Genomic DNA, 23967 nt, shown 5'->3' with positions numbered 1-23967 from the left:
GGTCCCGTAGGTACGAGGGTCCTAGGCCGTGAAGGGCTTTAAAGGTCAAAAGCAGCACCTTAAATCTGACCCTGTACTCCACCAGGGTTATTTTGCCCTATATCTGCCCTGCCGGTGCAGAAGATTGCCATCCTGCCAGGGTGCTGTGCAGGTGCGCGGGCGCAGGAAGTGGGCAGTCTTGTTCAGTACCGAGAGTTCATCTGAATCTCTTGTTTTCACTTAAGAATAGCGTCGCCGTTTCTAGTTTCACTTAAGAATAGCGGCGCCTGTGAAACCTCAGAATCAGTGTGCGGCTCCTGGCCGGCCCAGGCCAGTTTCCCACCCTGTCCAACGTCCCAACCAGCCAGATGCAGAAGCGATGGCAAGAGAGGAAGTCCAGCCCTTGCCAAGCAGCTGGCATTTGGAGATAAGACTCCCTCCGTGGGTGGGGGGTCCGCTGTGGCCTCCGTGAACTCATCCCGCGATGAGCAGAAGTGGATGAAGTTCATTTAAAAAATACAGTGGTGCCCTGCAAGACGAATGCCTCGCAAGACGGAAAACCCGCTAGACGAAAGGGTTTTCCGTTTTGGAGGTGCTTCGCAGCACAAATTTCCTATGGGCTTGCTTCGTAAGACGAAAATGTCTTGCGATTCCTTGGGTGTTTTTTTCCGATCCCCACCCCCTTTTTCTAAGGCACTAAGCTGCTAATAGCCTTTTAGCAGCTAATCTGCTAATCCCTTAAGCCTTTAATAGCCGCTAAACCGCTAATAGCGCTAATCCGCTAATGGGCTTGCTTCGAAAGACGAAAAAACCGCTAGACGAAGAGACTCACGGAACGGATTCTTTTCGTCTTGCGAGGCACCACTGTAATAAAAAGCAGACACTTTGAGAGCTACCGTATTTTTCGCCCCATAGGATGCACCGGCCCATAAAGCGCACCTAGTTTTTTGGGGGGGAAATAAAGGGGGGGGATTATTTCCCCCCCAGGCACAGGGCTGGGGCGGGGGAAGCCCGAGTTTCCCCAGCCCCCAGAACAGACAGCTCTCCGCAAGCCGTGGGAGCCCAGCGCCGGGCTCCCACCGCTTGTGGAGAGCTGCACGAAGTTTGAAGCCTGGGCGCGCTGAGCTCAGGGTGCCCAGGCTTCGGCATGCAGGCAACTCTCCGCAAGCCGTGGGAGACCCCCAGATAGTCCCTCTCTCTCTATCCGCACTGCACGCCGGGCACCCTCCCCTCCACAGTGGGCGACAACCCGGCGGCTCGGATCGGATTCGCACAGACAGCACTGCAGTGAGAGAGAGTGAGTGAGCCAGGTAGGGGCAGAGAGCTGCGAGTGCGAGCGCGCGCCCCCCCAGATGTTGTGCCCGGTGCGGCCGGCCCCCCTGCACCCCCCACGCTACGCCACTGGCGAGAGGGGTCAGTGCGCACCGACCCCTCTCGCTTTCCAGGCTCCAGCGAAAGCTTGCATTCGCCCCATAGGACGCACATACATTTTCCCTTCATTTTTGGAGGGGGAAAAGTGCGTCCTATAGGGCGAAAAATACGGTATGTCTTGCGTCGCCAGCCTCCTGGTCTGAACAAGGAAGGTTCTCTTGCTTATCTAGTATCTCTCTCTTTGCCAACTTCCCCTTTTGCAAAGGAAAAAAGTCCCTGGCTTCCAACCAGGAGAGATTTTTTAAAATTAAAAAAAAAATCCCCCCATTATATTCTTAGTCTGACTTTTGGTTTCCAACAAGCAGAAGCTTCCGGGGTCCCTGTATTCAGACTTATTCTTTTTTTTAAAAAAGACGCCTTTTTTCAGCAAAGGTTTCGAAACAGAAAGTTGGCAGGAAGGAGGAAGGCAGATGAGAAGCGAGAAGCTAAGCTATGGGGGATCTGAAACACAGATTGGGAACTTTCCTTATGACAGGGTTGGTTGTGGCAAGTGGAGACATGATGCCTCCAGGCATTCGGGCAGGACAGTTTTTGTAGATAACGAAGTTTGGTTTCTCCCTCTGAAACATCCCACACAGAACCCATTCCCGCAAATGAAGCGATTTTCTCTTCTGAACCAATAACTGCTGACTTCTTCTTTTTAAATCCTTGATATATTTTTTATGAGAGTGCAACTTACAGATACGCAAACAGACACATAAATAAGGGGCACGCATAAGAACACAGAAAGCTGCCTTTTACAGAGACAGACCCAGGGGTAGGCAAGCTAAGCCCGCTTCTGGCGAACCAGAGCAGTGCACAGAAACACTGTTTACCTTCCCGTTGGAGCCGTACCTATTTATCTACTTGCACTGGTGTGCTTTCGAACTGCTAGGTGGGCAGGAGCAGGGACTGAGGAACGGGAGCGTACTGGGAGCCAGTGTAGTTCTTGTTTACCTGGTTCCCTGTAACTTGGCTTCCCGCAAGGAGGGAACCGCCAGAAGGCCCTCGGCGCTGGACCTCAGTGTCCGGTCAAAACAATGGAGGCCATCCCTACAATGACCTTGCGAGGTAGATGAACCGATAGGCTGTCTCTCTCTGTCTCTGCCATACCTGAAGAACGCCCCTGCAGACTGAATCTGGGACCTTTTGCATGCAAAACAGCTGCTCTACCACATACCCACCCAAGGCAGGCTCATAAACCGTTTTGTCTTGTGGACTAGCCACTTATTTCCGATTGCCAGGTCTGCAGGACACCATGCCGGCTGGGGCACCCGACTGCTGCAGCCCCATCCAATGTCCCGACGGCTCTGCCAGCTCTAAAGGGACTTGGGGGGGTTCTCTCTGCTTGGATCCCCCCCCCCCCGCCACATGAGACACTCTGGCAAACCTGGGAACAGACTGGAGCCTGTTCCCCCATGACATCAGCGTACGGTTTTATCTCTCCGCCTAAGGCGGAACTTTTAAAAGGGTGTCCCTGCAGGGAGGTCGGTTTCCTATGGTTTCCACAACGCTCACCTGCTCCCCCAGGAGAGATGCACTGCGGCAGACGCAGAAAAGCTGGAGAGGCGAGCGGGGGGGGTGGGGCGAGAAGCAAGGCACCCTTTTCTGCCCCTCCTTGCAAAACGATTGCTCGCTCCCCAGAGGTTCTACGCCCCTGCGCCGAATTTGCACCCATGAGGACCTAGCGGCTTCTTCAAAAGCTAAGGAGCCTGCAGAAAGAACCTCTTTCTGTGCCTCCCCCTGCCCCCGCCACAGCAAAACCAGCTGATGAGCTCCGGCATCTCAGCGCCAGGTTGGGAGTTGTAGTACAAAACTTATGTAGGGCGTCAGGTTGCCAGAAACGGCTACAGTGGTGCCTCGCAAGACGAAATTAATTCGTTCCGCGAGTTTTTTCGTTATGCGAGTTTTTTCGTCTTGCGAAGCACCACTGCATTGAAACACTGACAACGGCGGGGAGGGGCGGGGAGAAGCAGGACAGCTGCCGCAGCCGGTACCTCGGACTCACCCGCGCGTTGTGGCCACCGTGCGACGCGGCTGCTGGAGGGCGGCGGGGCTCAGGAGCGCGACTCCAGGGAGAGGCGCTGGCGGCAACGGCTCTCTGAGGGGAGCGCGCGAGGGGGGTGGGCAGCGGGGCCAGGCACTAACCGTCAGCCGGAAGGTGGGAGGGAGCCGGAGGAGCGGGGAAGCGAGCGTGCGTGCGTGCAGTGACCGTCGCCATGACACGAGAGGCAGGGCCGTTTCGTCTAGCGAAGCAAGCCCTTAGAAAAATCCGTCTTGTGAAGCACCTCAGAAAACGAAAAACCCTTTCGTCTAGCGAGTTTTTCGTCTTCCGAGGCATTCGTCTTGCGGGGTACCACTGTATATGTTAGGATACGGGCAGCATCCTATGCACTGGGCCCGGGATCTTAAGAACGTGGAAACAGACCCCACCGCCCCACCCTTACAGGACCTGGCCAGTGTTAGAAACTCAGATATATAAACTTGGCGCCAAATGGCCCATTGGATCAGGGTTACAGGCGCCAAACAGAATGCCCAGCTGCCATTTTGGGGCACGTCTCGTTTTCCAAATGATGGACTGGCTGTGGTTGATTCTCAGTTAAACGTCTGGCTAGTTCAGAGAATGGAAGTGAGAGCTGGACCATAAAGAAGGCTGATGGCCGAAGAATGGGTGCTTTTGAATTCTGGTGCTGGAGGAGACTCTTGAGAGTCCCATGGACTGCGAGAAGATCAAACCTCTCCATTCTGAAGGAAATCAGCCCTGAGTGCTCACTGGAAGGACAGATCCTGAAGCTGAGGCTCCAAGACTTTGGCCACCTCAGGAGAAGAGAAGACTCCCTGGAAAAGACCCTGATGTTGGGGAAGGTGGGGGGCGCAAGGAGAAGGGGACGACAGAGGACGAGATGGTGGGACAGCGTTCTCGAAGCGACCAGCATGAGTTTGACCAAACTGCGGGAGGCAGTGGAAGACAGGAGTGCCTGGCATGCTCTGGTCCAGGGGGTCACGAAGAGGCGGACACGACTAAACGACAAACAGTTCAGGGGACAACCTTGAGCTAGGTCAAGAGCTTTGAGAGTGACAGTCTGGTTTTCCTTGTGGACTAGTAACTTGCGTGCTAGGGTTGCAAGGCACAACAGGCCCTCTTCCCCCTCCCTGTGTGCTTCTGAGGTGCTGCTGATGCCACAAGGCGGAGAAGGAAGGAAGGAAGGAAGGAAGGAAGGAAGGAAGGAAGGAAGGAAAAGAGACAGTATCAGGAAGGAAAAAACGAGTCCTTACGAAGCTGGGACAAGGCGCAGGTCTCTCCCCGCCTCCCGCCAGCTCTAATGAGAGAAAGAGAGATTCGAAAACTCCAAGCGGCTTTGCGGGGTGTGCCAAAGGAAGAACCCAAAGGAAGGCAAGCTTGGCTGAGGTCAGATGGCAAGCCCAGAGCTCACAGCTAATAGGCGCCGGGGCGGTAATTAGCTGGGGGGGGTGGTACCTCTCCATGCAGACACTGCTGGAAAAATAAGACCCATGGAAACTGCTCTGAGATCCCTTTGCCCACGCCCAACCTGAAGATCCTGCCAGAATTATATACCGTATTTTTCGCTCTATAAGACGCACCAGACCATAAGATGCACCTAGTTTTTGGAGGAGGAAAACAAGAAAAAAAAAATTCTGAATCTCAGAAGCCAGAACAACAAGAGGGATCACTGCGCAGTGAAAGCAGCGACCCCTCTTGCTGTTCTGGCTTCTGGGATAGCTGCGCAGCCTGCATTCGCTCCATAAGACGCACACAGATTTCCCCTTACTTTTTAGGATGGAAAAAGTGAGTCTTATAGAGCAAAAAATACGGTATATAGTTATATTAATTTCCAATACCTAGCAATTGCAACAGAGAGAAAAATACAAAAGCAAAACCCCCAACACACCCCGGCGGATCAATCCAGTTAAGTTTGCCAAATGGACTATGCCGAAATGTCCGAAACTTGCAGGAAGAACTAGAAACCAGGAAATATCAACTTTTAATAAAGAAAAGGGGAAGTATACTACGTATTCGATAAAGCCCTGCAAACGACTAAATTCATTAGCAGCAGGACTGATTTGGAACTCGCAGCCAAAATTTACGTCAAGCGAAATTAAGAGATTTATTCATAACTGGAATTAGAAAGGAGATGTAGCGTGAAAATTGGAACGCAAGGAAGCACAGAAAAGGGGGAGGGAAGTCAAAGGCGCTTTTTGCGTTTTTTGAAAACTGGATGTTTGCAAAAGTGACAATTTTGGCAGCTTGCCAGTAAAGTTAGCAGGAAAGTATTTTCACAAAAGGATAGCCCATTTCAACAAAACAGTCTACGCATTGTTCGTATTATGCAATGGATATGATCTCTTTGATAATTTTTCTGATAACAGCGGGAGACCGTACATTCTGTTTCCAGCGAGAGATACACAGAGGTCCCTTTCCGATTCGGAGCTGCTACTAAAATAAAATTAATTAGTTTTTTATAACTAAAGTCAGATTGCTCTTCTTAAAAAATAGTTAACAATCCCAAACTTTGGAACGTTGCACATGTTGACCCGTAATAAAGGTTATTCCGGTGAGCACCCTCTGCCAGAAGGGCTTTATATGTTCACGTTTTATTGATTGATTGATTGATTAAATTTATATACCACCCTATACCCACAAGGTTTCAGGGCAGTTCCACCACATGTGAAATGTTGTACCTATAACTATTGCAGCCTCTGCAGAACAATGGTGGGATAGTTTTATCAACACAGCTACACCGTAATGGTGTCAAATGCCATAGCGTAGTAACTTAAATATATTTTCCCGTATCCGAGTTGATACCAAACCACCCAAGGCTCTGCGTGCAAAAGATGGCAATTCTTGAAACCACCCTGGCACCCGCCCGGTTGCCAGAGACAGTTTAAACAAGGAACAGCCCTGCCCGAACAAAAGCTTTTTAGACAGCTGGTTCTTAGAAGCAAGAGTGAAAGCAGAATTCAAAACTCAACAGGCGCTTTTTGCACCCAGTGTCTCTGAAATCTGGAGGTGCATGCCTGGAGATCTTTGGATCTGCTTTCACATTCTGAAACCCCATCCTGTAAGAATTCCACCCGTTCTATTTTCTCAGCAGCATCAGAAAGAATTTCAGGAACCAAAAAGTCGTACTGGAAAATACGCCTTTCAAGCAATCTGGCCCAAGAATGGCAACTAAGCCATTCTGTTTTGGCGACTCTTAACCCTGGTGAGACATGGGTGGTGCTGTGGGTTAAACCACAGAGCCTAGAACTTGCCGATCAGGTCAGCGGTTCAAATCCCCGCAATGACGGGGTGAGCTCCCGTTGCTCGGTCCCTGCTCCTGCCCACCTAGTAGTTCAAAAGCACGTCAAAGTGCAAGTAGATAAATAGGTACCACTCCGGCGGGAAGATAAACGGCGTTTCCGTGCACTGCTCTGGTTCGCCAGAAGCGGCTTAGTCATGCTGGCCACATGATCTGGAAGCTGTACGCCGGCTCCCTCAGCCAATAAAGCGAGATGAGTGCTGCAACCCCTGAGTCGGCCACGACTGGACCTAATGGTCAGGGGTCCCTTTACCTTTTTAACCCTGGTTTAAGAAGCCATTTGGCACCTAGCTTTTATACCTGAGTTTCCAACACTGGGCGAAAGCGAATACTCTATTCGAGATTTTGTTGGCCTACAACTCCCATCTTCCCTGACCACTGGTCCTGTGAGCTAGGGATCATGGGAGTTGTAGGCCAAAAACATCTGGGGACCCAAGGTTGAGAACCACTACTCTATGGTATAGAAAACAAAGTTGGCCACCCATGGCAAAAGAAAGGTTAAACATTATTAGTATATAAAGGCCTTAACAGCTTGGGATCAGTTCGCTTGCAAATATCGCCTTACCATAAACACCCTCTCAACTGCTCTGAGGTTCCACATAATGTTCACTCTACAATGGTAATAAATACAGTGTGCATTTTAGCTCTTTTCAACCTGCCAAAAAGCATTTCTGTTTAAGCAAGCCTGCCCGGACATGCAGAATTCAGGTGTTGGGTTTAATCTGCTTTTACGCTTATGGCTTATTTTATCTTTCGAGAGTCTTTAAAGAGTTGTTTCTGCCGATCACTTCATTGTTTCGTTCTCTCTGTGAACTGCCCTGAGATTTTCTTCCCCCGTTCTCCCTTTACAACCAAGTGGTGCATACATTTTCATAAAATACGGGCATACGTACAGAGTAAACCGTGCGTCTGAATACAGAACGCATGCTGTCCGGCTACAGGACTGGGCCGCGGAGAGGGTTTTATACTGACTCTCTCTGCATGGCACCTTAAACCTAGGCTGCGGTCACCACAATGGAATGTCTGTTTGCCAGGGGGTTGGAATAGATGACCCCTGGGGTCCCTTTAAAACGCTACGATCCTGCGATCTCATCGCTTGACTGCAGCTCGCTCTTGCAGCAATTCACTCTTCCGGGTATGCAAGAAGGGAAAAACACACAGTGGAAATGGAAACAGATCAGAAGGTCGGCGGTTCGAATCCCCGCGATGACAGGGTGAGCTCCCGTTGCTCAGTCCCTGCTCCTGCCAACCTAGCAGTTCGAAAGCACGTCAAAGTGCAAGTAGATAAATAGGTACCTCTCCGGCAGGAAGGTAAACGGCGTTTCCATGCGCTGCTCTGGTTCGCCAGAAGCGGCTTAGTCCTGCTGGCCACATGACCCGGAAGCTGTACGCCGGCTCCCTCGGCCAATAAAGCGAGATGAGCGCCGCAACCCCAGAGTCGGCCACGACTGGACCTAATGGTCAGGGGTCCCTTTACCTTATATACCTGAGTTTCTAACACTGTACCCAAGGAAGTTTGCCCGTTTACGGCATTTATAGTCTTGTCGTTTACTGCGTTTATTTGCCACCTTCCCTGGCCATGGGCAGCTCAAGGGGACGTACAAAGTTCCCGCCTTGCCCATTTTATCCTCGCAACAACCCTGCGAGGGAGACTAGGCCGAGCGTTTTGCAAGTGTCCCAAGTTCACCTGGTGAGCTTCACGGCCAGCGAGTGGCAATTCGAACCCAGGTCCCAGTCCGAGACTCTAAACCACTGCGTCACATGATGTCCTGAGCAAAATATGAGAACAGCTGGATCCCATCCAACTCCCGCTCTTGGGTTCTGTTCCTTTGCCCCGGGGCACATCCCATAATGGCGCTGGGTTCGTGATACGCCAATGCAGGAAGCCCCCCCCCCCCCCGCACCGGCAATAACGCGACGGGCCTGCAATACGCACTGCCGGCTTCCCCGCTTAGAAAAGTCTCCGGGAAGGCTTGGAAACCAGAAACCCACTTCCTTGCTCAACTTTCTCCACCCCCCCCCCACCTCTCCCTGTTTGTTATTACAAGGCTCAGCTGTGAAAGCCAGGTTGTTATTGCAGGATTTGCACAGACAGAGTTGCAGCCCAGCGCTTGAGGCTAATTCCGAGAAAGAGACTGCGAAAGAACGGAAGCGGGGGACGCACACACACACAAGCATGCATACACAAGACACAAACCTACACACGGCAAGAGCCCCCAAACTCAACAACTGCCTAGTCAGGGTGGATATAAATAAATGATTAAAAAAATAAAAATCAAGATTTTTAAAAATTTTAATAGGATTTTTTATTTTATTTTAATCGGATTTTTAAAATACAGTGGTACCTCGGGTTACATACGCTTCAGGTTACAGGCTCCGCTAACCCAGAAATAGTGCTTCAGGTTAAGAACTTTGCTTCGGGATAAGAACAGAAATTGTGCTCTGGTGGCACGGCAGCAGCAGGAGGCCCCATTAGCTAAAGTGGCGCTTCTGGTTCAGAACAGTTTCAGGTTAAGTACAGACCTCTGGAACGAATTAAGTACTTAACCCGAGGTACCACTGTAAAATGCTTTTGGAGGGGAAATCTTTCTAAAGATAGTTTTCTATTTAAGTTACATTATAGTCCAGGCTTCCTTAACCTCGGCCCTCCAGATGTTTTGAGACTACAATTCCCAGCATGCCTGACTGCTGGTCCTGCTAGCTAGGGATTGTGGGAGTTGTAGGCCAAAAACATCTGGAGGGCCGAGGTTGAGGAAGCCTCTTATAGCCCAAAGCATGGGTAGGAAAACTAAGGCCCAGGGGCCGGATCCGGCCCAATCGCCTTCTAAATCCAGCCCGCAGGCGGTCCGGGAATCAGTGTGTTTTTACATGAGTAGAATGTGTCCTTTTATTTAAAATGCATCTCTGGGTTATTTGTGGAGCATAGGAATTTGTTCACCCCCCCCCAAAAAAAATAGTCCGGCCCCCCCCCCAAGGTCTAAGGGACAGTGGACTGGCCCCCTGCTGAAAAAGTTTGCTGACCCCTCATCCAAAGGCTATCATCAGGAAATAAGGATTTGTTTTAAGTTTTTCATGTGTGCTAAAACTCAGTCTAAGTTTGGTGTTTTTTTTTAATCGTTTAACCACATCAGTTAGCAAACATGGTATACATATATGCTATAATGTTACCGTTTTAGTTGCTCAAATTGTTACTAAGGTAATGGTTATTTTTCTCCTGCCAATAAAGCACAGCAGAAAAGTTGTCCAAATATAAACAGTTGACTTGTTAAACCTCACAATAATTTCGTAATTTTCTGTCTATGTATTTCTAAGGGTATAAACAAATCAGTAATTGTTGATATAACTGTAAAAAAATGCTCTGGAAATTTGCTATTCCGAAAATGAAACCTCCATCTGGTTGTAAATATTAAGATTATACCAGCAAGAATAAGTCTTTCTTGGAAAAAAAAGAGATTTAAATCGAGTCTTACTGAGTAGTGATTTAAATCAATTTTATTTAAATCAAATCCACCCTGTGACCAATGCAAAAAAACAGAAAGGGAAGGAAAAAGGAGGGAGATCTGGACAGGCTATATATATCCCTTATAAAAAGCATGGAGGGCTTAATTACAGGTGAAACTCGAAAAATTAGAGTATCGTGAGAAAGTTCCTTGATTTCAGTAATTCAACTTAAAAGGTGAAACTAATATATGAGATCGACTCGTGACATGCAAAGCGAGATATGTCAAGCCTTGATTTGTGATAATTGTGATAATCATGGCGTACAGCTGGTGAAAACCCCAAATTAACCATCTCAGAAAATTAGAATATTCAAGGAAATCAGCAAAACAAGGATTGCAAAGCGAGCAAAATTGGACCTCTGAGAAGTAGAAGCACATCTCACTTTGCATGTCACAAGTCGATCTCAAATATTAGTTTCACCATTCAAGTTGAATTCCTGAAATCAATGAACTTTTCCACGATATTCTAATTTTTCGAGTTTCACCTGTATGACCAAGCAACATATTTTTTTTGTGTTGCATGCGATTCCATAGCAGCGAGCTTTTTTGGTTTTCCTATGAGGCAGGTTGATCGCCGAAGAATTGGATGCTTTTGAATTATGGTGCTGGAGGAGACTCTTGAGAGTCCCATGGACTGCAAGAAGATCAAACCTCTCCATTCGGAAGGAAATCAGCCCTGAGTGCTCACTGGAAGGACAGATCATGAAGCTGAGGCTCCAGTACTTTGGCCACCTCCTGAGAAGAGAAGACTCCCTGGAAAAGACCCTGATGTTGGGAAAGATGGAGGGCACAAGGAGAAGGGGACGACAGAGGACGAGATGGTGGGACAGTGTTCTCGAAGCTACGAACATGAGTCTGACCAAACTGCGGGAGGCAGTGGAAGACAGGAGGGCCTGGCGTGCTCTGGTCCAGGGGGTCATGAAGAGGCGGACACGACTGAACGACTAAACAACAACAACAACATGAGGCAGGTGCCTAGTCCAACAATAAAAGGTTCCCGAGAGATGCTTCCCAGGACAGGCTGAAACTTTACCTGGGCATTTTAAGCCGCTCCATTGGTCCTGCTGAGGTGTGCTGCATGCAGGCAAGGCAGTGAGGGGCAATGGTTAGAGTGCTGGACTCCAGGAGAGGTCAGGGTGTGACCTAAGTGGGGATTCGGCCCCTGACTGCATGCACACAGTACACAAAGTGCGCCTAGCTAATTTCAAACACGGGCAAAGTCACCCATGTCAGGGGCCATCGCCGCAACATCAACTCCCCTAGTGCAACAGGGCGTCAGAAGTGGATTAAGACTTTTGCTAAAAGGTAAAGGGACCCCTGACGGTTAGGTCCAGTCGTGGCCGACTCTGGGGTTGCGGCGCTCATCTCGCTTTACTAGCCGAGGGAGCCGGCGTACAGCTTCCGGGTCATGTGGCCAGCAGGACTGAGCCGCTTCTGGCGAACCAGAGCAGCGCACAGAAACGCCGTTTACCTTCCTGCCGGAGCGGTACCTATTTATCTACTTGGACTGGTGTGCTTTCGAACTGCTAGGTTGGCAGGAGCAGGGACCGAGCAACGGGAGCTCACCCCGTCATTGCGGGGATTCGAACCGCCGACCTTCTGATGGGCAAGTCCTAGGCTCTGTGGTTTAACCCACAGCGCCACCCGCTTCCCTTCAAGGGTTTTGCTACAGGGCTGCAAGACACAAGCGGCGGGACAAACGTAGCTGACAGAACCACTTTCCAGGAGACCCTTACCAGTCAAGCCTTCTCACTGCTCCCCAAAATAAAATTTAAGTAGCTTACAACCCGACCTACCCAAAAGATCTGCATCTTTCACTTACCTCTCTTCCAACCGCCACCTGCAATGTGTGCTCGGGGAGAGGAAGGGAGAGATAACACAACAGCCTTCTGATTTGCTACTGAATCCCATAGCAACTGTATTCATTTCAGAGGTAAATTTCACAAGCAATAATTCCAAAGAGCTTCGGGGAGAAATGCTCAGGTTCCGACTGGATTGGAGGGGCTCTTTTGCGGCTAGGGAGGGAGGCTCAGCGTTCCTGGAACGCTGGATTCAACCTTCCCTTCTAGTAATAAAGGTAAAGGTACCCCTGCCCGTACGGGCCAGTCTTGACAGACTCTAGGGTTGTGCGCCCATCTCACTCAAAGAGGCCAAGGGCGAGCGCTGTCTGAAGACACTTCCGGGTCATGTGGTCCAGCGTGACATCGCTGCTCTGGCGAGCCAGCGCAGCACACGGAAACGCCGTTTACCTTCCCGCTAGTAAGCGGTCCCTATTTATCTACTTGCACCTGAGAGTGCTTTCGAACTGCTAGGTTGGCAGGCACTGGGACCGAACAGCGGGAGCGCACCCCGCCGTGGGGATTCAAACCGCCGACCTTTCGATCGGCAAGCCCTAGGCGCTGAGGCTTTAACCCACAGCGCCACCCACGACTTTTTGGTCACCTTTTTATTATTTCTTTGTTTGACCCCTCAGAATTACTCCTCCTCATAGAAATAAACATTAAATTAACAAGTTACCTTTGTGTGTGTGTGTGTTCTTCACTCCCCTTCAAAACAGTGACCAGCGTACATGCCCCTTACAATGTAGCAGGCGGGCGGGAAGGTGACGTCGGGACGGTGCGTGACTAACGCACGCACCGTCCCCATGCGACGTCACAGCCAGTACAGCGCCCGCCACAGTGGGGAGTGCCGGGGCGCACAATGCGCCTCCTCCCCTCGCTAGTATCCGCCCCGGAGCCGCGGCAAAGGTGGAAAAGAGCCACATGCGGCTCCGGAGCCGCGGGTTGCAGACCCCTGTCCTAGTCTCACAGTGGCCAGCCAGATCTCCCAATGGGAAACCCGTGAGCAGGATTCGAACGCAAGGTCCGTCTCCCCTCCCGCGGCTTCCGGCAACTGGTATTCTGAAGCACTGCTGCCAGAGTTTGAAACTCCAAGATATATCATCATCAGTCTTTATTCCGGTCCAGAGACCCAACAAATCGTTACAAAGCAATACACAGTTCATGCAGCCTACCTCCAGGTTAAACAAGCATTTTGTTCAGAATATAGGGATCATTGGTTCTTGCAACCACCGATAAAAACTTTGCCACTGCTAATGTTCTAGCGTTTGTCCGGTCTTCCAATAGACACCTGACATAGCGAGCCTCTGATTTTCCCGGGAAAGGTACCAGCAAGGGTAGTATCAGTTCAGCCCTGGCTTGCTCATATTTTGCACAGTGCAACAAAATATGTTTTATGGAATCGATGTCTTGAGAACGCGAGCAAAGTCTGTCCTGGTAGGGAACTCCTCTCAACCTGCCATCCAACACTGCAGAAGGACAGACGTTTAGTCTGGCTTTGGTGAAAAGCCTTTGATAGTTTGGTACTGTCAGGTTTTTAATGTAAGATGTTAACTTAAAGACATACCCAAAGATATATAAGCTAGGCGCCCAATGGCTCCTGAGAGCCAGGTTTCCGTCGCCAAAGCAAAATATCGTTTTTGGGGCAAGACAGCTGTAAAGCATTTTTTTTTTCAAATGACAGACTGACCATGACTGATTATCAGTTAAATATCGGGTTAATTTTATAGGTCAACACCAGCACTTTGAATCGGGCCCAGAAATGAACCGGCAGCCCAGGGTCGGTGCAATGTGCTCAAACCGTCTTGCTTCAGTGAGCAACCTGGCTGCTGAATTCTGCACCGTCAAAGTGTAAGTAGATAAATAGGTACCACTCTGGCGGGAAGGTAAACAGCATTTCCATGCGCTGCTCTGGTTCGCCAGAAGCGGCTTAGTCCTGCTGGCCACATGACCCGGAAGCTGTACGCCGGCTCCCTCGGCCAATAAAGCAAGATGAGCGCTGCAACCCCAGAGTCGTCCGCAACTGGACCTAATGGTCAGGGGTCCCTTTACCTTTACCTAGTAACTTAAGAGGAGCAAATTTGCAAAGCAGGACAAGAGATATGTGTTTTTGCTTGTTTGTTTTAAAAAAATACAGGGCGGACCACCTGTTTCGCACGCAGCGACCGCCTGGTTCAATCCTGGCAATGCCCATGGAAAAATACGAGACGGCAATTTGCACCTGAGAGAGCCGTCACAGGAGCCAACAGGGGCCTGACCTCATATTCCTGCACTGGAAGAACTAAATGACCCTCGCGGTCAATTCCAACACAACAATTCCATGACTCCGGCAAGGAAAACGCTCCAGAGAAATTCACGGGATGTCCTCGAGTTCTAGCGATACGACGGAGGGAGGGAAATAATCTCGACTCATTTTCTTTATGCCGTTCCTTATTTTACATGCTCCCATCAACAACAACAACCCACAAATGCTGTAGCTTGTAAGTCTGCTCCATCCCCCTAGTGAGTTGTTATTATTTAGTGAATCTATATCCTGCCCTATACCTGCAGGTCTCAGGGACATTCACAGGGTCACCCAGCTCAGAGCCAGGAGCTTCTGCACACAGAAAGGCTGCTGAGCTGTGGCTTAGGGCCCTCGTATCTACGAGACCGCCTCTCCTGGTCTGCCCCGCAGAGGACCCTAAGGTCCATGAATAACCATAGTTTAGAGTGCCCGGGCCCTAAGGAAGTCAGACTATCCTCCGCCAGAGCCAGGGCCTACTCAGTGATGGCTCCGACCTGGTGGAATGCTCTGTCCCATGAGACCAGGGCCCTGTAGGATTTAACCTCCTTCCGTCGGGCCTGTAAGACAGAGCTATTCCGCCTGGCCTTTAATTTGAATCCAGCCTGATATTTTATTTCCCTTCCCCTCCCCTTTTATGAAGATCACCCGCTCTGAGACCCCACAGCTAATTCTCCCCCGGCCTCCTCGCTGGCCCAAGTAGGACCAATTCAGCCAGCTAGCCCTGGGGGTCATCTAATGCTTATTTCCCCAAATTGATTTTTATTGTTATTCAGGTTTTTATATTGTATTTTATAGTGCTTTTATAATTGTTTTAAATTCGTTGTTAGCCGCGCTGAGCCCGGTTTTTGAACCGGGAAGGGCAGGGGTATAAATAAAAGTTTATTTTTATTATTATTATGAGCTGTGCTGTTTCTTTCTCTCTCTCTCTCATAGAATCATAGAGTTGGAAGAGACCACAAGGGCCATCGAGTCCAACCCCCTGCCAAGCAGGAAACACCATCAGAGCACTCCTGACATCTGGTTGTCAAGCCTCTGCTTAAAGACCTCCAAAGAAGGAGACTCCACCACACTCCTTGGCAGCAAATTCCACTGTCGAACAGCTCTTACTGTCAGGAAGTTCTTCCTAATGTTTAGGTGGAATCTTCTTTCTTGTAGTTTGGATCCATTGCTCCGTGTCCGCTTCTCTGGAGCAGCAGAAAACAACCTTTCTCCCTCCTCTCACAAAGCAAAATCAGGTGCCGGGATTTCCTAACCTGATCTCATCTCCGCCCAGCCGCTAGTCATCCTGGGATGGCCGTCCCCAGGAAAAGAGGCCCAGCTGGGTGTATGTGGGCCAACTCACGTTGGAGTGTCACAACCAACCCAGATTCTATGGCATTGACAGCGGGCCTTGGGTTGCGACAGGGTTTTTGGCGCGACTGGTTGATAGACTATATGGAAATGGCGGAAATGACTGGCAGAATCCGAGACCAGGGAGAAGAGTCGATGGAAGAAGACTGGAAAAAAATTAAAGTATATTTACAGAAATATTGCAAAATTAATGAATGTTAGAAGAATACTGGAATGAAGTTACATGGTTTTAGCAAAAGTGTTATTAAGAATTATATGAATATTAATTGTTAATGTGCTAAAGTGGAAAATTTAAAGTTAAATTGTGTTAGGATAAATTATAGAACAAAAAATGAGAAAGAGGAAAAGGATTTGTTGAACTAGTTAATTTGAACTAGAATACAAAAAAGGGAGGTGCGAGGAAGTCGAGGAAACAAGCATATGAAAGATAATGAAATGAAAATTGGATGTGTTTTTAAATGTTTCAATTTTTTTCTTGTTGTTTTGTGCTATTGTTTTTTCTTTGTATTTTCAATGTATTGTTTGTTAAACTTTCATTGTTTCTTTTTCTTTTTGCAACTATTTTGTGACTATTTTTCTTTTTCTTTTTGTAACCATTAAACATTTAATAAATATCATTAAAAAAAAAAAAGAGTGTGGCCGACTGGCGAGGGTGCTGCGCTCGGGACCAATGGGAGACCAGGGTTCGAGTCCCCGCACTCGGACACGGGAGTTCTCTGGCCACTTGCTCTCAGCCTGCCCTGCCTCGCAGGCTTGTGGTTAGCCAGGGACCAGGCACACTTTTGCAACGGGCACAGGTCCGATTGAGACCACATGTTCATATAAGAGCTCAGCTGCTGGATCCGACCCAAAGGAGGCCTATCTAAGCCCAGCCTCCTGTCCTCAAGTAGGAGGTGACAGCAGTAGCTTTCTCCCGGTGTTAGAAATTAGCCGGGCGCCAAGGCGCGTTTTGCAACTGGCGCCGGTCTCTGGGTGCCAAGGCTGGCGGCTGACATCTCCATCAAGCTGGCCCCTCCAGCTTTCTTAAGCAGGTCAGCAGGAGAGCTTGTTTGCTGCCCTGATCTCCCACCATTTTCTCCGTGGTTCAGCCCCCTCCTCATTCATCCCTCCAACGACCCTGCGAGGCAGATCAAGAGCTTGTGACTGACTCCAAGGCCACCCAGTGAGCTTCACGGTGGGAGTATGGATTTCCAACAAAGCCTCCATGGATAGAGCCACTCTACCTTGGTGGCAAACAAGAGCAGGAGAAGGCTGCTCTTGAATCCTGCCAGTGGGCTTCCCATTGCGGGCATCGCAGTGGGCCACTGCGAAGACAGAAAGGGTGCTGGGCTGGACGGGCCTGATTCCTCAAACCGCAGGAGCAAGGGTGTGGATTCGAGACCCTGCAAAATCTGTGTGATACTGGGCCAGTGGGGCCAGAGATTTGAGAGGTTATAAAGTCCCTTCCAGGGACGCGGGTGGCGCTGTGGGTTAAAGCCTCAGCGCCTAGGGCTTGCCGATCGAAAGGTCGGCGGTTCGAATCCCCGCGGCGGGGTGCGCTCCCGCTGTTCGGTCCCAGCGCCTGCCAACTTAGCAGTTCGAAAGCACTCCCGGGTGCAAGTAGATAAATAGGGACCGCTTACTAGCGGGAAGGTAAACGGTGTTTCCGCGTGCGGCTCTGGCTCGCCAGAGCAGCGATGTCACGCTGGCCACGTGACCCGGAAGTGTCTTCGGACAGCGCTGGCCCCCGGCCTCTTTGAGTGAGATGGGCGCACAACCCTAGAGTCTGTCAAGACTGGCCCGTACGGGCAGGGGTACCTTTACCTTTTTAAAGTCCCTTCCAGGATTAGAAACTCAGAAAAAATCTAGGTTACGGTCGCTACCACAGAACGTCTGTTTACCAGGGGGTTGGAATAAAATAATAAATGCCGTTTTTGAGCTATTTTAGCCGATTTTCGCCCAGACGCTACTTCCGGCTGCAGTATTTCGGGTATGTTCGGGGAATTTCGGACGTACGGCAACCCTCTTTTGAAACAATTCGCTAGCAAGAAGGAGAAACACACACAGTGGAAATGGCATAAACTATGGACTAAGGCAGAGGTTTCTAAACTGTGCTCGCCACGCGGTCGCAAACGGAACCCTCGCCAGTAGCAAAGCGCGCCTGGCTCCTAGCTAATTTCTAACACTGGACAATGCTGATGCCCAAGCAACAATCTGGCTCCCCCAGCCACCCAGAGGGACTCAAAACAGGCTGAGAACAGCAGAACGACCCCATTTCCTTGGTTATGCACCCACTCGTTCAATACACACCTGCGATTTCATTTTAAGGCTTGTGTGCCGGAGTGGGTGGGATCCCACACTTGTCCCCATTACGAAAACGGGCCTGTTTGTTCCACCGACCCCACCGAAAAATAAACCGCATGGGCAAGCAAGTCACGTTCCGGGGTTGCAGAGGAAAGCAGCCTTCTGCAACCTCGCTCTGCCTCCTCTCGCAGCTGATAAACACTCATTAGCAAGCAATTGCTGTAACGAAGAAGAAGAAGAAGAAGCCATGCCATCCAGTGTGTAATTAGCACAAACCCTCCTCCTGCCCTCGGCTGAGGCCCTTGCCGTGTAACCAACACCCTACGTTAAAAATAGAGTCCGGGACGCAGTCCCAATTTGCCCTCACTGGAGGCTGAGGTTGCCAACGATAAACAGGTTTGCCTCTCCTGGTCCCGGCCCGTCTCGGAGGGAGGGAAGGCAGGCAGCCTCGGATAGGGCAGGGGGAAATGTGCCCTTAAAAAGGAAAAAAAACCCCAGAATATTAGATTTTTCAGGAGTCCCTGCTGAGCGGAAACTTTTTATTTCTCGCTGAAAAAACTTGAGTCCGCCTTAAGAGGCCAGGGAGTCTTTCAAAACATTTGCACAGTCGCCGAGCCGCCACAAGAGCACATCCGGAGGGTTGTTTGGCAACCCTCCAGGAAACCCAGGCTTGGGATCTCCGTCACCAGGAGGTCGCCCAACAAGCCAGACTCGCCCCATCCTTCGCCCCACGACGCAAGCAAGAGACAAGCCCTCCCTCCTGCGCCTTTGAAGTCAATTCAGGGGTGGCGCCCTAGAATGAGCACAAACATTCAGACTCAAGCAGCTGGGTGCCAAGGGTTTTCGCCAGGGGGGTGGGAAGGGGAGTGGCTGCCCCCGCCACCCTGAGAAAGCCTCGAAAGCAAGCCCCGAACAGGCCTCAACCTGTCGCACATCTTGGGGATAGGGGCTGGGGGTCAAAAAGGCAGGATGCAAGCTTCTGGGCTACACAGGACTCTCAGGCTGGAGGTGGGAAGGAGAGATTAGGTGGGCGGTGAGCTGGTTCTGTAACTGAGGCGAGTATCAACTTCCTCTCTCTCCAAAACTCCAGAATTTGGGGGTGGGGGGGGGAGAGGGGAAATAGGGGGCAAGAACCTGCTGGCTGTGTTCCGCTATCCAGCCTAAGAGTCTTGTGTGATACAGACGCCTGCAATACAACATAGCTAACGACACAAAGCTCTAAGCTTCCCCCTAAGCATGGGGCACCCCACACAGAGCACCCGCCCATTCCCCAAGCCCCTCATTTCCCAAGCCTAGCCCCACGTGTCAAAGAAAGCGCCCCCCCCCACTTAGCAGGAAGACTGAGGGGTCCAGCGAGCACGCACCCCGATTTTCCTGCCACCGAGAAACGGGCCTCTTCGCGCGGGTTACTCAAATGGATGCCGCAATTGGTGGCGAACGATGGATTAAAAGTAAACAGCTCTGGGGTTGGGGAAAAAGCACTTATTTCTTAAAAGCTGTTGGAGGGGTCAGTCGTTACAAAACACCTCCGAAAGACTCTCTCCTTTCCAAATTGACCCACTCTTTGATTGACATGGCATTCTGGGGTGGGGGGCGGGGGTTTGAGCACTGGGTTTTTTTGGGAGGGGGGGCATTAAAACTCCTTTAAACTCCCCTCCCCACATATAAGGGATTCTCCATAAATTTGAGGGGCCTGTCTTTAGTCCGAACCCCACTCAGCTGTGCCTTATTATTATTATTATTATTGGGGGGGTATTGATTTAAAACCTCCACCTTAAGTCTTTCCAGTACAATACTTACTAGTGGGCTTCTCTCATTCAGAAGGCAGATTTTTTTGGGGGGGGGGCGGGAAGAAGGAGGAGGCACAAATAGACACTCAAAACTTGCCAATGCTAGACGACCTGTTTTCCTGGAGGAAGAGCCATAGAACTCTGTGGGGGTTACTCTGGAGTAGGCAGGCCTAGGATTGTACTATAAACCGGGGGGGGGGTGCCCTGTCCATCTTCCCCCATCCCAATATCTGTCTGGGACAGGCTCACTGGTCTTTTTCGGGCGAGAACAGAGAGCTCCTTTTTATCCTGAGACATTGCAAAGTCCGGCCCATAACTCACCACCCAAACTGGTATATTTAAAGGGGGGGGGGGAGAGGTATACCCAGTCTATGGGCTCACCCTCCCAATTTTCCGCTGGGACATGTGTGGGGGGGGATGTTGTAAATCTGCCTTTCCACACCATGCTCTGACATTACACAGCTCCCCTATGAAAATGGGGAGGGGATTCCCTTCTTTTTCCAGGTCCCCAATTTTGGTACTGGGGGGGGGGGAATCTTTAGAGACAGGTGCTTAGTGGGGGGGGGGGCAGTTCTGTCTCTGTTTCCTTAGTCCTGTAACAGTCACATCTCTCCCCCCCCCAAAAAAAAACACCAAGTCACCTCCATTCATAATTATAAAAACATGGATCTGTTTGTATCCAGGCCTCTTTCATTGTGTTTTTTTTTGGGGGGGGGGGCGCTTCTCACAATAGTAGCCTTTTTTTTTTTTTAAGGAGGGGGAGTTCTGTCTTTCCTCATTTCATCACACCCTAAGGACACACCTCCTCCTCCCCCCTCCCCAAACTCTCCTCCATCAACTTCCTCCTTTTCCAGGTTACTTTTTTCCGGAGTGGGTGGGGGAGAAAAAGAAGAAATCACACTACAAAATGCCCTGTTGGGGAAGGGGAGAAAAAGGGACCCCCCCAATTCATCCAACACCCCCCCAATGCAATTATGAAAGGGGGAGTGTTTCACGTTTATTCAGACTAATTTTGGAAGAGCCGACAGAGGGAGGGGGACAAAATCCACGTCTCAGACTCACCTTTTTTTGGGGGGGGGAAGGATCGGTCTCCCCAACCCCGTAGCCACCCCCTCTAACCCATAATATATTTGAAGGGGGGGTCCATCTCATTCAGTGTAGGGGATCTTGTGCCTACATGGTTTGGGGGGGATCCACTTCTCATCTTCCTCCCCCCCATATTTATGAAATAATGGAGGGCTCCCACCTCTGACGACCCCATTTAAAAAGGGGGGGTTCACTGTCCCCTCCCTATCTAAACAATGAGGGGGACCCCCTTTCTTTTCCTTATTATACTTCTCTTTTCCACCCCCTTATTACAAGAAAAGGAGCATTTATTGATTGGGGGGGGGTCCCTCTTCCGCCCTTTCCCCATACTATTAAGGGTGTGAGTCCTCTCTTGCCTGTTCATAAGGGGGGGGCTGTCCCCTTCCTCCATTATAAGAGGGGGGTCTGCATAGGTGATAAGAGACAGTCCTCCCTCCGTAAATATATAGGGGTGTCTGTCCCCAGGCCCTTCTCTAATGAGGGGAGGGTTCTCCTTCCCTCCTCCCCCCCATTACAACGCCCCCCACTCTACTGATAAGCGGGTGTTCCTGTCCTCTCCCCTACATCAAGGAGTGATGAATTGAGGGGGTACACTCCTCCCTAGCTTAATGGGGGTTCCCCACTACAGATGAAGCGGGGGTCGTCCTTTCCTATTAATGAGGAGTGTGCGTGCAGGGGGGGTCCCCTTTTCATTGAGGGGGAAGGCTACTCTCTAGTGACAAAGTGGGGTTCCCCCTTCCCTCTCCCCCAATTATGATGAGGAAGGGAACTCTATTAAAAAGGGGGGTCCAGTGTTTTTTTTTTAAGGAGATGCGCCTCTCTAGTGACAAAGTGGGGGGTCCCCCTTTCCTTCCCTACCTTAACAGGGGTCCCCCACTATACATGAAGTAGGGGTCCTCCTCTCCTGTTAATGAGGAGTGTGTGTGGAGGGGGGGGGGTCCCCGCTTCCTCCTCCCCCAAATTATAATGAGAAAGGGGACTCTGTCTATTAAATAGGGGGATCCTTTTTTGTAAAAAAAGGGGGTGATCCTCTCTAGTGACGGAGTGGGGGTCCCCCACAACACCCGAGGTAGGAGTCCTCCTCTCCTAGTAACGAGGTGTGTGTGTGTTTGTGGAGGGCGGGTCCCGCTTCCCTCTCCCCCGGTTATGATGAGAAAGGGGGTGCTCCCCATATTAATGAACACCTCTTTTTTAAACAGGGGGTCTCCCCATATTAATGAACACCTCTCTTTTAAACAGGGGGTGCTCCCCATATTAATGAACACCTCTTTTTAAAAAAGGGGGTGCTCCCCATATTATCGAACACCTCTTTTTTTAAAAAGGGGGTGCTCCCCATATTAATGAGGAGGGGGTGGCCTTTTCCTCCCCCGCCCATTATAATGACACGAGGTGAGGGAGAGTGTGTGGTGGTGGGGGGCTCTATTTAAAAAGGGGGGTCCTCTTTTTAAAAAGGGGGTGCTCCCCATATTAATGAGGGGGGGTGGCCTTTTCCTCCCCCGTCCATTATATTGACACGAGGAGAGGGGAGACTGTGTGGTGGGGGGGGGGTCCCCCTCCAAGGCATATATATGGGGGAGTCGTGCCTCCCCTCCCTCCCCCCCCACAGAAGCCCCGCCCCCTCCCCCCGCGACCACCCACCTTGCGCCCCTGGTAGGCCTCGAAGGCGCGCAGGGCCGAGTCGGTGAGCTTGACGTGGAAGACGGAGACGCGGGTGCCGCGGCCGAGCCGCCCGCACGACAGCGCGTAGCCCCCCTCCGCCAGCGCCGCCATCTTGGGAACCTCCGCCGAGGGAGGAGGAGGAGGAGGCGGCAGCGGCGGCAGCGGCGGAGGCACAGGCGCCCGGCCACGCCCCCTCATGCCTAGATTATGCGGCGCCGCGTTCCACGCCTTCCACGCCCTCCGCCTGACCCTCGCGCCGAGAACCTCCGACGCTCGCTCCGCCCCCCGTGGCGTCATCGCGCAGTCGCGAAGCACGCCGGGAAACGTAGTTCTCCCCCCTCTCTATCCCACACTGGATTAAACTAAGGGAGGGGAGGGTACGCTGTCTTCTACAACAACGACAACGACCATGATAAATAATAATAATCAATCAATAATGATTATAATAAATAACTGCATTTATACCGCACCTTTTGCTCTCTGAGGACCTCAAAGGGGTCAACAAATACTGTAATCAATATGTAATGAATATATACATCATAGCTGTCAACTTACAGATTTGAAAATAAGGGGCCGGCAGCCTCGAAAATAAGGGATCAGCAGCCAAAATAAGGGATCAACTGTGATAAAATACGTATTTTGTTGTTTGCGAATGGTTTTAGATACCTATTAGGTCCATAAATTACCATATAGCATATATTCAACACAAAACAGCAACAATTTGTTGTTGACAAAGGACAGGTGGACATAGAAAGGGCCCCATTACCTTCAGTAGTTTATTTAAGGGACATCATCAATAAGGGACAGCAGCGGGACATGGCGCTGGGATAAGGGACTGTCCCGCCAAATAAGGGACGCTTGACAGCTATGATATACATATATCATACAGTAGATATGTGTGTGCATGCACACACATACTGTAATGTTTATAATATATAAAGGAAAACATATACATAATAATATGCAATGTATATATAAAGGAGGATAAACAGACACACACACACAAGGTATATTTGTTGTTGTTGCTTAGTCGTGTCTGACTCTTCTAAACATTAATAAGAAGTCGAATCCATTCATTCCAAAGGGCCTTTTTTTTCTATGACTAACGTTGGATGCAGATAATAAATAAATCAGATTTGATTAACAAGTTAATTTGGCATAAACAGCTATATAAATTATGGGACGTACATTTTGCATCATGTTGTGTAATTTATCAGTCTCTGTGTGTGTGTACGTATATAATATGTGTGTGTATATGTCAACGCAGTCCTTTTTATTGTTTTTTTATTTTTAAAATACGGACTTATATTTCTAAATCATGGGGTTTTTTTCTAGTTAAGCTATATACAAAGAGTAAGCATGGTGAAATTAATGGACTTATGTTAGCCGTGCCCAGTGATTTTCAAGGGGTCTACTCTGGTTATGTACTTAGATGCAACAACCGCCCCCAATTTATATATTTCATGT

General features: G+C 50.0%; 1 protein-coding gene and 1 long non-coding RNA gene across 3 annotated transcripts in view; one reads left to right on the top strand and one right to left on the bottom strand.

Annotated features, from left to right (window-relative positions):
- Positions 1-22809, bottom strand: part of ELL (elongation factor for RNA polymerase II) — a 49334-nt gene extending 26525 nt beyond the window's left edge. Inside the window, exon 1 of one of the 2 annotated variants that reach the window (XM_083421571.1) lies at positions 22480-22809. In XM_083421571.1, coding sequence (XP_083277697.1) covers positions 22480-22797 — 318 coding nt within the window. In that variant the 5' untranslated portion in view covers positions 22798-22809. The remainder of the gene's footprint in view (positions 1-22479) is intronic. The other variant, XM_083421572.1, reaches the window with a different exon arrangement.
- Positions 16847-17737, top strand: LOC310668698. The gene is made up of 2 exons (XR_014506806.1): positions 16847-17112; positions 17496-17737. It is a non-coding gene; the product is annotated as an uncharacterized lncRNA (long non-coding RNA).
- Positions 22810-23967: the final 1158 nt, after the last annotated feature.

The sequence above is a fragment of the Podarcis tiliguerta genome, assembly GCF_965153285.1.
Source record: "Podarcis tiliguerta genome assembly, chromosome: 18".
In the NCBI taxonomy this organism is placed as follows: domain Eukaryota; kingdom Metazoa; phylum Chordata; class Lepidosauria; order Squamata; family Lacertidae; genus Podarcis; species Podarcis tiliguerta.
Note: the sequence above shows the minus strand (reverse complement) of the source record. Positions and strands in the feature narration are given on the sequence as shown.